The 13,112-nt window shown below is 38.0% G+C and overlaps 1 protein-coding gene and 1 long non-coding RNA gene across 3 annotated transcripts in view; one reads left to right on the top strand and one right to left on the bottom strand.

The window, feature by feature from the left end:
• Positions 1 to 13,112, bottom strand: part of LOC139823003 (uncharacterized) — a 146,210-nt gene that overhangs the window by 60,347 nt on the left and 72,751 nt on the right. Inside the window, exon 8 of one of the 2 annotated variants that reach the window (XR_011734667.1) lies at positions 7,845 to 7,973. The exons of the other annotated variant lie outside the window; for it this stretch is intronic. This is a non-coding gene — a long non-coding RNA (uncharacterized lncRNA). Of the gene's footprint in view, positions 1 to 7,844; positions 7,974 to 13,112 lie in introns of those variants that run through there. 2 annotated transcript variants of the gene reach the window in all.
• Positions 1 to 13,112, top strand: part of LOC139823001 (uncharacterized) — a 32,583-nt gene that overhangs the window by 1,364 nt on the left and 18,107 nt on the right. The window contains exons 2-4 of the mRNA XM_071795264.1: positions 7,074 to 7,385; positions 7,719 to 7,940; positions 9,273 to 9,493. Coding sequence (XP_071651365.1) covers positions 7,074 to 7,385; positions 7,719 to 7,940; positions 9,273 to 9,493 — 755 coding nt within the window. The remainder of the gene's footprint in view (positions 1 to 7,073; positions 7,386 to 7,718; positions 7,941 to 9,272; positions 9,494 to 13,112) is intronic.

The following is a 13,112-nucleotide window of genomic DNA, read 5'->3' as shown; positions in this document are numbered from 1 at the left end:
CGATCGAAGTGACACGAACTGATTTTTAACATGACGATGACACGATTTAAAGCTGATTTAAAGTTTTGACCTCCCTTGTAACTTTCCACGACGTCAATCGCAACTCTTATCAAGAGTAGTCACTTGTGTTTTTTTCCGCCGATCCGCACCTGATCTTTATCATCGTGCCTTACAATTAAACGTTACAAAGTAAGTCTTCGTGTTGATCGCTTTTGTCCTCGTCAGCCCCTTGAACGTATTCCGCGATTATTTTGGCATCTAACATTTTAAAACGCAAAGCACGTGTATTTTAAACAGGTACATTTGCGAGTTTATCGCATTTTTTTCGTGACACAAGAATATTTGTTATAATTCACTTGTCGTAATGGTAGTAAATGGTTAATTGTTAATAATGATTAACTTGTTAATAACAATCGTTAATAAGAGTACATTTGAAATCCGCTCGGGGTTGTTTTAATTCACATGTAAACAAAATTACAACCGATTACTTGAAAAATTTTCGAACGTCGGGATTATAGCTTATCGATTATGCTATTTATCTGTGTTTTATGAGTGATTTAAATATTCAAAAAGCGCCAAGATCTCGTCACATTTTTTTAAGCAAACTTTCGCCGCCAAATTACACATTTGCAGTTTTATCCCGAAACGTACAGCTTTTTCAATCTTGATGAAATTCCGAGATTCTTCTGTGAAAAAAAAAAACACAGAATGTTTGCGCAATCTACTCTAATAAGCAGAATGAACTTCCCATTTTTGTTTCATCGTTCACAATTTCATAATTTTAGATGTAAATTTCAGCTGATTCATTCTACGATCGTAAAGACATATAAAATACATTGTTCTTTTTAAAATTAAAATTTTGTCATTTATCTATGTCTTATTGTTAATGGACATTTATTCAAATTTATCTTCTTTTTATTCATAACGCAAAAATTCTACATTCTTGAATTTTGAACTTATTTTAAAGCATATCATTCATTTACCTCTGACTATTTTGTTAAGTCGATATTTTGCATATCTAAAAATAAACGTATTTATTCCACGTGTTTCTACCTCTACAAACGATTAGATTTAATCTCGGATCTAATAGAATGCAAATAATGTTTATATGAAGGTACACCTTTGTGAAGCGCACGGCTTCTTAAACAAATGAGAGATTTTAGCACCGCGCGTATATTATCGTAATCGCAAAAGCGAAAAAGTACTGCGGATAAGCCGATGATAACCGAAGCACGAGGCATTAGAATTGCGAGTATTTTAAACACATCATGAATGCAAATATAATGTTAGGAACACGTGTAAATTTCCAAAACATCGTCGCAATTTGCTCGCTTGCATAAAGTACGATGACTGGCATGCAACTCTCTACTGCGTTGAAAAAATGTAATGCAATCTCTTCCCTAAATAAACATTTTAGAACATAGTACAACTAAAATAACACTAACAATTCACAATATAAAACATGATTCATTGTTAAAAATGGCTAGGTTCATTGTGTACACGCTCCTGTACACAATGAACCATTTGACATTGTTTTAAAAAATCGAAATTGTGGCTAAATTTTAAAAATAACTTATGACTCATTTTATACAGTATGTAGCCAACTAAATTCATGAACTGTATGCAAAAACCCAGATCTCCAACTCAATAATTGAAAGAGATATAAGCCTCTGAAATTTACATGGTGCATTGTTGGACTATCCTAATTATTATGCTCTTGCACGAAATATAAGAAATAGCTTTCTTCAATAAAATATCACAAGTAAACTTTATTCTTTAATAGATGTGCCGTATTCTATATTCTCGTTTTTTAGTCTTTTCTATTAAGTGCAAATTTTTTATTTATGATAATTGTTCGCATTTAATAGGATAATTCATCTTATAATGAAATTTTCGAGAAATCGTTAATTTTGGATTATTTTATAATGAGTAAATTATTTTAAAAAATTTTATTTTTAATGCATTTATTAAATCCGTTAAAAATGTTTATTAAATATTGCATTATTATATATAATACATATCACTGTCCTGTATAAAAAGACTATAACATTTGTCTCTGAAATAAAAAATTGAATGCTTATTTTAATCTCCGTTCGAAAATGACAGCTTGTAAGTCAAAAATCCGTCTTAAAGATACTCAGGCGAGAAGAACATCTGACACTTGTTCACACCAGCTTAATCAAGGCATCGCGTAAATATTCATGATTGTTTTTTGAGATTTGACGATGAGTCGTTGCGGTGGGAGTTACTTTCGTAATTAACGAGCAAACGATTAGCCGTTTACGAGGCCTATAGAGCCCCGTTTATCATCAATTAATCGATTCGTTAATTGGCAGATGTCTTCTCATTGTCTATCATTTGGATTTCATATACCTATAGAGCGATATGTACACGCTGCCGTTAGATAGAAATTTACCAAAAACACGATCGGAAATTTTCGCCAATGTTAACGTAATCACATTGTCCATAAAGGGAAATTTTGTCCAATTCCGAAATTCCAATATGAATTGGAAACGTTTGTCGTTCACGGGAACACCGTGAGTCACGAGTGATTAATCGGTAATTAAAAGAGTTCCATCTGGCCGCGCTATTAATTTCGACGATGAGAACACGAACGACTCACTGACTCGGAATTCATTTCGTGTGGCTGTGAAACGTGTCGAGCCTCAAGTGTGAAATTAAGAAATGACGCAGTTAACGTACCTCGAATCTGTTAAAATGACAGATATGTATTTTCACAGGTGGCCACGCGCTGAATCAATCAATCTTTATCATTAATCGAAGATTTTTTTTCATTGCACCGATTATCGCACACGTCTCTCTGCAGTTTGCTATCCGTCTGTCTTAAATTTGTTACGTCTTAAATTTGTACTGAAGATTGCTAAAACATCACGGAGAAAATTTTATAGTAAATATTACTATGGTGTCGCACTAGCTGCGGACCATCGAGGAATTTCAAGTTAAAATACTATAATTATTGTTTTAAAAACGATTAAATAACGTAATTTTTACCATAAACATAGTAATTTAACTTAAAATTCCTCGATGGTCCGCAGCTAGTGCGACACCATAGTAATATTTACTATAAAATTTTCTCCGTGATGGATTAGCATTCGCTGTTAAAGATGTAAATTGTATTCGCGCGAGTTTGACGATGATTCAACGCTAACACACTCGAAACAATCTCCGATAGAATATATTTTCTATGAATTCATCTATGCTTTGTTTCTTTCTTTGTTCTATCCGATCGATAATAATTAAGCGCAATAGTGAACGCAGTAAATTCTATGTAAATACATTTTTAACTTTGCTAAAATATACATTATGTCAGTATATTTTATTATATAATGTACATTATAATGTTATTTACATATTGTATTTCTCGCGAACACATAATGTTTTCGACATTTCTGTTTGGTATTATTCGTAGCTTATTCCTTGTCGTCGCGCAAAATTGAAAAGATAGCAGGAAATCAGGTTTGCGACGCTCATGATTTATTCTCATACAAACAGTACGCGGTTTTTTTATTCTGTGGGTGACATGATGCATGGATGATAACAACGCAGAAGTGCAGCGTGATATATCGTTGAATTGGCCTCACCTGTCTAAATACGTGTCCATCTAATATCGAGACCTCGAATTTCAACACGAGAATGTCCCGCGTCAAAATCGTGGCTCTCTTTACTGCTTTCCTTTTCCGTCTCTGATGGTTTAACGAGCGAAATTTCTGTAACATATTTCCATGCATATTTTATCTCGGAAACCAAACCATTTCTCGCGCCCTAATCTCATACGTAGGCTACATTCCGATATTCACTGTCAGTACTAAAAATCTGTAGTATACGTGACGTAAAATATAGAAAAATATATAGATTTTTAGTACTGACAATGAATATCGAAATGCAGCCATTTTCATCACAACTCATTAGACTCGAGACGAAGATCGATACATTCGATCCATCTCTCTTTCGTTTCTTCTTTTTCCTGCTGAATTATTATTTAAGTTATCTGGCACGGAAAATTACGTGCCTCTTATCAGCGGTACGCTTTTGTTTTTCTTTTTTTTTTTTTGCAACTTTGTTGGACGAATTGTAATGCGCTCGTTTCCCTTTTCAATTCACTCGTCTAAAACCGAGGAACAATGTAACTGAAATTCGGAATAAGCAGGCGATTGGCAGCGTACACTACATCGTGCACCGTTATCTATGGAAACGAGTAACAAATTCTCGCTACCGATGCGTCGGCGCATGAATTATGTAGGAATGCAGCTCGTACGAATGCATTACAGATTTATTCAAACAACGAGTAGCGGTTATTAGTCGTAGTTTATGTCCAGACGCGATCCTTATCGCACACGGTGGGACCTTCGAGCCAGTGATTTACTTCGTGGGTTATCACCTGGCTTCCCGACACATCGTCGTTTCACGCAAAACGGCTATTTCTATTTCCACTCGCACACTCGCGTGTGCTTACAAATCACCCCCGCGCGCCGCGCCAGCGAAAAACTGCACTCGCATCGTGCTCGATGCTTGTTAATTATTCGTTTGTTTGCGGCTCGTTAAAAAATATCTCCTCCCATCAACTTACGTGAATTAGAACACATTTTAATTAGAACAATTTTTTAATTTCTTGACAATATTTTATACACTACAATTGTTTGTTTGAAATATATTAAGGAAACCCATAATTTTATAAAAATTCAAAAAATTACAGATTATTGAACGTAATCTCGATCTCGAAACGCGCTATTACATGTATGAAAATTATATAATTGTATTACGTAATTTTTCTAAAGAATGCGTGGCACACACGAATAAAATGATCGACGCCGTGGCCGATTAAAGTTTTCTCCTTGACTGCGCCGATCGGTAGAATTTCATGACAGCTTGAGAAATCAGTACAGAACACGTATTGCGTGACGGAGAACAACCTGTGCGCGCAAATATATTTATTTCATTGCCACTGATTATCGCTACGCGAAAACTGATCGGCAGTCGGCGCGCTCGCTTTTGAGAGCCTGCCCCGTCAAGTTTGCGTCGGACGGCGCGGCCGGGACACTTTATCGTGCGACTCGTCGCAGAGATCTGCGTCGAGCAATCACATCTGTCCGACCTCGCGCGATTAGGATCTCGTCGTCTCGATACGTCCGTCCGATACGCGATACTCGGCCGCGAGTCGCGCACGCACGATTTATAATTCATTTCGCCGGCCGCGCGTTCGTGATTTCTTTCCCGCGCTCGCGCTTTCGCCCTTACGCGCGCAAATTCTTTTTTTCTTTCCTTCTTTATTCCGCCGACGAATCTGATAAGCGTTAAAACGACGGCGAGATCGTCGCCGACAATGCATTAAACGCCGACATGCTCGCGTTAAACGCGGCGAGCATAATTATTCCGTATATTCATCGGCGCGCGAGATCGTGCGATATGGAAGCCAGCAACGGTTTTTAAATAACTCTCTTAGCGGGGCCGGACGATTGTTATGAATATGGAGCTCATAATCACCGGCATTCCTAATTCTCTATTATCGAACGGACGAGATTGTGGAGTGCAACGAGCATATAATTCAAGGGGAAAACTCAACGTTTTGTATCGCAGTACCTACATACAATCTCCGATTAGTTATACTTCCTGTGATAAATATGATTTGTCGGATCCTGATGTGGCGGACGTATATCGCGATTAATTACTACGGTAACGTTTAAATTGCACGATTAATTTTCAAATCGACATGAATAAAAAATCTTTAAGTTGCGTGTAACTATATATATGAAAAAAACATGTAATTAGAGAACTGTGATAATTTCTTATTTGAGATTCTTAATATTTATTTATAATGCTACTTTATAGAAAATGATAAATTGGTATCCCAGTTCGCAGAATAATTCTATAAATACTTCAGTGATTGCGCATAAAATATTTTATTACAATTAATGCAAATAAAAGCATAATCTGCGTTTACGGCTTACATTTTACCATGTGTTTGCAAAACAAATTTGGAAGATACGCGTGTTATGCGGGGCAACACTTTCACTTTATAATTTTTCCGATCAACACGTTCGATTAAGCCGTGATTTTGGACCGCAATCATTCTTCGCTTGCGCGATCGAAAAGATTTCGATCGCGATCAGCATCACCAGATTTTATGCATCACGAAAGAATCCGCTTCAAGGCTCCATGTATTATTCATTTCTCTGTTAACGTATATGTTTCGTGTACGTAATGAACGCGTTTGTGGAATGCAGCCTCTACGCATGTTTTTACGCGAAATACATATATAACTCACACTTAACGTGAATTTCCGTAGTTCCTTTATTCCATAGAGGTTTTATTATCATATTCGAGATATTAAACCACGTAGAAATAGAGAATGAATTGAAAGTAGACAATATGAAGAAAGATAATATACCTAAACAGTTAGGAATATTTATTAGAAAATGTTAAAATAATACCAAACATCTAAGATACCTATCAAATTTCTTAGAAACATTTTAGAAATTAAAATCATGTTAGATATAATCTGTAAAAGATTCTTCAAAACAGATAAAGAGTACCTATTTCACTTTAACGTCTGTTTTATAAATATTTTCGTCTTTATCCATGTAGTTCTAGTCCAAGTATTTTAATATTTATATATATATTCATGATATTCACTGTCTGAAGATTCACAAAAGTTACCAAGAAATATCATTTATATCAAATGATATTTCGAATGATATTCATTAAGTAAAAATTCTGCAAGCCATTTTTGTTATTACATAAAAGTTTTTCAATTGCCTTAATTAAATGCCATTAGTTTTAATAACCTTTAGAAAATAGTATTTTGCAACTTTAGCACGTGCGTAATTGATAAGAGTCAACTTATCTGACATGGAATTTTAGCTACACACACACACACACACACACAGCAGACATATGTTTATTGCGTTTTAAGTACGTACTTCGAAAATAGCTCATCGATAATAACACGGTGTAATCACCGCAATTTCGAAATTTATATGCTATATGCACATTTTGCGTTCGTGCGTGGTGCAGTGCGAAATAATAAGCCAAGTATTTGCTCTCTCTCGTAATAGAAGCGGTACCTCGAACTTGGCACATGAAACCGGAACTTCATTGCAATCCCGTGGGAGTTCCGGCGGGCGCCTTGTCACCCCCGGCCACCCTCTCGCCACCCGGCAGCCCCAGCATAATCACGCTACCATCCTCGCCTTGGAGCCCAGGTGTACCGGGAAGCAGTTCGAGCACCATCGCCTCCACCACCAATGCACCTTCGGGCCTTTGTCAACCCGTCCCCGATCGTTTCAGCGCCTTTACCCTCGTGTCGAATTACAATCCCGATCTGAGACTGCAAAGTCTACCACTCAGCGCTAGCGTTGCCGCGCGAGGTAAGTCGTGAAAGAGTGGATGACGTGGATAAGGGAGAAAGTTTTGATGTCGTCTAACTTAATTGTATTTATCAATCTATAATTGTCAATTGAACCGCGCGATATATTTCAAATTGAAATATTTGATTATAATAATTCTTAAGTTAATTATTCTTATATATTATTAAATGTTCCTTGTGTTCTTATGTATATGTTAATTATTTCTTTACGTGTATGAGAATATTCGCTCGGCGACGTAATCTCCATTAAGCATTTTGTAAATTCTCTGTTACTTGAAGATCATCACACTTCCAAATTCCACACTTTGAACTCTGGTTACCTTTGTTGTCTCAGACATGCGTTGCGGTCTTATGTACGGCGGCTATGGGGCGTCTGGGGGTGCCTGGTGGGCCCGTCACATGGGCCTGCTGCTGCCACATTCTTTGCTCCCGCCTACGAGAATCCCGTCCCAACAGACGACACCGGTCACGAATTGCTCGCCCATTCATTCGGAACCTCTCAGTCCGGCACGTCCCGGATCACCCCGGAGATGCACACCGGAGAAGGCCAAGTTCGGTGAGATTTGCTTGAATCTCCTCTTAAACCAATCTGCAAATGTTTATCATGTTACGACTGAGAGATTGTGAGAAAAGGAACTCTTACCAGGAAACGACATTGTTACTTAGAAAGCACCAAATCATGCAAAATTTATCGGAGCATATTAGTTAAGTTACTTTTAATTAGCATCCTGAACAATAATTTGCATAATAATTTAGTTGATATTTATTTCGAAAACATTGATTATGAATATGAATCCTATCATTATTAGTCATCGGATTTTTTATATGCAGATTGTTGGAAAAGAGCAATTAATAACTAAAAATTTAGGTTATTTATAATATCCAACATATGTTACAGTATAAATACGTTGAATATTATAAACAACCTAAATCTTAGTTAGTAATTGCTCTTTTCCAACAATCTGCATAAAAAATCCAATAGGTATCTATATATATAGTCATTATTTTATATTGCATTATAAAAAAAATGTCCAGTCGCTGAATTGGGCATCTTTATATATTTATAAGCATGCGCGTATTTTGGATTAAATTATGTGTCTACAAGTTTAACAAGTGTAGAGACGAAAACGCGAATACTTTAGTGAAATAATTGAGCATTTTCGAAATTGATAAAGATCACGATTTAGAAGAGTAAGTCTAGTGAAGTTGTCTTCAGCCAGCTTCCCGGGATAAACCTTTTTCAGAGCGTTCGAAACATGCTTCTTTTAGAACAGTAGACCGGTTAATGAGCAATTATCAGTAAGTGGGTGCTATCGATCGACCAACGTTGTCACACGAGGCATTATTTATCGCCGCCGCTTGACTTTGCTGCACGGATACTAATTACGATCAATTAATTGCTATCTGCGCATACATGTATATATGGTGTGCAAAAACTATAAAATTTCCCCGCCTTTAGTGATGATGATGATCGATCATAAATTATCACTTTTTTTCGATATCTTGATACGACGATATGAAGTTTCTTGTTTCTTTGTGCTCTCCGTGTTATAAATACGTTCAATTAAATTTATGATGAAATATTTCTTGATAAATGCTTGATATATTGATTTTTGATTTCCATTTTTAAATGTATGTGTAAATTATTCTATATATATATTATATATGGATTTACACTTTGAAAAATTTTATCATTTCGTATTACATTACATGAATAAAAGATTTGTTTATTTTAATGTAAAACAAGTAAAGTATTGTATTTTGTATTATGACGTATTTCTATATATACGGTTCAATTAAATAGCCGTAAAATTTTCAAAATGAGAGATTAGCAGCGATTTGGTGAGCGCTCGAGTGACGAAATAGACCGGGTGACTTCTCGTTTCAGAGGAGGAAGTGCCGTTGAACCTCAGCACGAAGCCGAGCGACGTCTCGTCGAGTATCGGCAGCAGAAAAAGTGAAATCTGGTCGCCGGGCTCGGTGTGCGAGAGGGAGGCCAGAGAAACGAGAGCACCGTCCTCCAGGAGTCCGTCCTCGACCCCTATAATTACGCGGCAAATTCATCATTCACCGCTTACACCGCCCTCCTCGACGGAAAGGACTTTTCAAGTGAGTGTTCCTGTATTATACCTCCTTATTCTCATTCGCGCGCACTTTATCCTGCTTCGCCGGATACCAACCGCCGAAGCTGTTTTCTCCGTAAGCGCATGACTCGTTATTTCGGTGAAGTAATACTCCGAAGAGCGTACTCAATCATGATTTTTAATGATAATCTGTAACAATGCAACATAATTCTCTCTTGAAAAAAAAGTGCGTTTTGGCAAGAATTTATTTCGCGTCACACTTCGTCGTCTCAATCGATTCGGAGAAATAGAAAAAACAGTATCGGAGTTTCTTGATTTAAAAATCGTGAGCGATGTCGAAAACACCGGTACTGCCGTGTCGTAAAGAAAGATTTTCACGACGCGGTTCTCCGCGTAAATCGCGCGGGTAAATCATTGCGAATCCGCTGCCGCGGAAGGCGGCCGATAAGCTTTCGAGGAAGACGACTGATATCGGTCCTGGAAATCTCGACTCCACTGCGTCCACGATATTCGACCCATCGTGGCAAGTGGACCGCGTGGTTGCGCGCGCGTGTCCCGTACGATTGCCGATTTTACGAGGTCGGCAAACATTCGACTCGAGCTTTTATTGGCGATCGCGTCTCGCGCTCGTAAAAGAAGCTTCGATTTCCACGCGCGCGGCTTCGGTATCGATCGAACCGGCCGATCGCGGCACCCCTAAAGAACGTATCGCCGGCGGTAATTGGTCCCATCTTAGCGACCTTCCCCTCTGCTCTTTTCTTCGTTTCTTCCCTCCGTTTTAGAGCTTTGATGCGACCTATCTATTTCCAAGAATCTAACCGCACAGTCGTTCTAACTGACAGCTATAATCAACCCATTGATATTAATAGCTTACTTGACAGGAGAATAAGCTATCCGTTGATTGTTTGGATTAATTCTGTCTCTCGCTAGTAATGAGTTTGATTACGTTTCTAAACATAATTTTTATCTTATGTACGTAATGTATAAAGTACTAATTGTAAGAAAATGTTATAAGTTCAATGTAAAATGAGAAACTGTGATTAATTATCTTTAATAATTAGTGATTATAATAAAATAAATATCGTCAATGAGTATTTAAAAAAAATATAACGCGAGTGTAAAATTAATCAGAAGATTAAATAGAAACATTTAAGACGAAATTAAGCGGAATTGGCTATTTTTTTTAATCATCGTATTTTCAATTAATGCTTCGTAAATGAATTAACTTAAACGCAATTTTTCTATAAACAAAGACAAAATTATTATTCTCGGCCCGATTAATAGTTTACGTGAAGCTCTGCAGCTTCTCAGAACGCGACAGCTTTTGAAAAAGGTCGCCGATGATCGATATGTGGAGCTTGCTGGTGTCCGTTTTTTTTTACGAGCCACGGGAAAGTGTTCCTCGCCAATCTGATGGTCAGGTCACGTTGATTTCCTTGAAAATCGATATTTTTCTCTCTTCCAGTCATGCATATTTACCAAGTTTTTTATCACAAAGGAAGAAACAGTTTGCTCAGGCAAATATCAATCTAGGCAAACTTACGCAATTTACTTATTTTCTAAGTAACAGTTATGTACGATTTTCAGCAACATTTTTAATTTTTATAGGTAATTCAATAATTAGCAGTTTTGTTCGATAACCGATTTAACCAATGCTATACAGTAATTACAGTAATATTTCATGAAGCAAATATAAACGATGCGTATTCCACCAGGCAACTAAAGAAGTTAAATAAATTCCAATGGATCGTTATAAGAGAGGTCATAATGACTTTCCAGCTGTTTTAAAAGAAACGCCGTCAAATGCTTAAGTTTAATTAAATAAAACATCATCATCGGAGCCATCACGCATCTGTTACAACATAGGCACGGTTTAATTAACATAACGAAGCAATCCGGACGGACGAGTTGTCGAACGCGTCGCGCTCGGTCCATCTTCGACTTTATCGCGGCGCGAATGTTTCCTTTTGGTACGCACAGAGAGTACGCGACCGGGGTTTTACGCGTGCCTACATACCGAGAGCGTAAAACCGGTCGATCTCCGTTCCGTTCGGAGAAAGAAAAAAATCGGGCTTCGGCGTTCGAGGAGTCACGCGATATGAATTTCTTGCGGGGCGCGCAAATACCCTTAAGTGCGTCGGGGCGAGGAAACGGGTCAAACGTTTTTGACGAGTACATGGACCTCGACAAAAGATCCGCGCCGGCTCAATTACGTGTGATTGAGTGGAAGTAGAGAAACTCGCCTCGCCGTGGTTTTACGTCCACGACACGTAACTCGACATATTAGAATATGTGGGCCGCACACATGTATATACGTATGTATATACGTTATGATGTGAAATTGATATTAAATTCTTGATATTGCTCAGCCTTTTAGTCTGTTCAGTCATTATTTCAGCCTAGATTTAGAACAGACTATTAGCCCTGAAGTATTAAGATAATTGAATTCCCAAATGTTTTAGAATTATATTTTTCTTACTCCATAAATGTATACCTACTGTAATTACATCGATGTTATATAGCTATTAGTAGAAACAATTACGATAAATTGTTCTATTACTGATTCATGCTTCACATTTTAGATTTCTATTACGATTTTACTTTTAATATCAGCGAAGTCTTTTCCAACGTACTTAAATCTCTTTATAACATAATATAAGTGTAAAGACTATTTAGTAGGTCAACGTTGTGATCTTTATTAATATCCGCTTTCAGGCGAAACTAAAGGGATTTCGCTTCTCTTTTGATGGACATAACGTTCTTTCATTTTAGTCACAAATGCAATATCTCATTTTTTTATAAAGTATCAAAATTCTATGATTTTTAATAAATTAGAATCACGAGTTTCTCTAAACGCGTCCGGGATTCCCTAACCAAATGACAGATTACAATCTTCCTAATCGGTTCTCCTAGATTCTTCTAGGTTTCGTGAGGCTTAAGCTTAAATTTGAGAAAATAGCTTAAGCAACGCGTAACTTACCTGTCGCGATAATCGGCATTCGCGATACCGCGATGATTCATGGGCGACATTTAGGTAAGCCATTCGTGGGAAAGCCGCAGTCTTCTTTATATTTAATTCGCGCCTTCGCCGACGAGCGACAGATGTTTCGGGCCGCGTACAAAGAGCGTCGCAAGAGATTAACGGTAATTACACGATTTCGAGGAGCCGCGAATCGCGAGGAGCGCAGAAACTGATGGAAGGCGGCCAGAGAGCAAGAACGTAGGCACGGACACTCTCTCTCTCTCTTTTTCTCTCTCCTCTATCTCTTTCTCGGCTTTGTTTCCGAACCGTACCGGAAGCAGACGTTTTCGTGCGACAATGGCGAGGCTGCCTCGCCTCATCCATCCTCCTTCCCACAATCCGTCGTTTCCTTCACGATCTCTCGACACACGGGCGTTCCGGCGGTGCTTATTAACGAAAACCCTCCCACCAAGGCGCCGCGCCGCTTTCCTTTCCTTTCCCTCGTATCCGCGAACGGGATGACGGTGTCTCACCGTTGACCGCTCCGAGAACTCCCCATTTTGCCACAGGTGGACGACAGGAGCAATTAAGGGTGACAATTGTTGTGCGTGGGAGTCTCCATTGTCGCGATCGGTACACCGGCGACGTGACCATCTTGCTTTAATTACAGTTAAGTGGCAGA

Source organism: Temnothorax longispinosus, chromosome 12, assembly GCF_030848805.1.
Source record: "Temnothorax longispinosus isolate EJ_2023e chromosome 12, Tlon_JGU_v1, whole genome shotgun sequence".
NCBI lineage: Eukaryota > Metazoa > Arthropoda > Insecta > Hymenoptera > Formicidae > Temnothorax > Temnothorax longispinosus.
The sequence above is the reverse complement of the archived record's forward strand: the minus strand, read 5'-3'. Positions and strand labels throughout refer to the sequence as shown.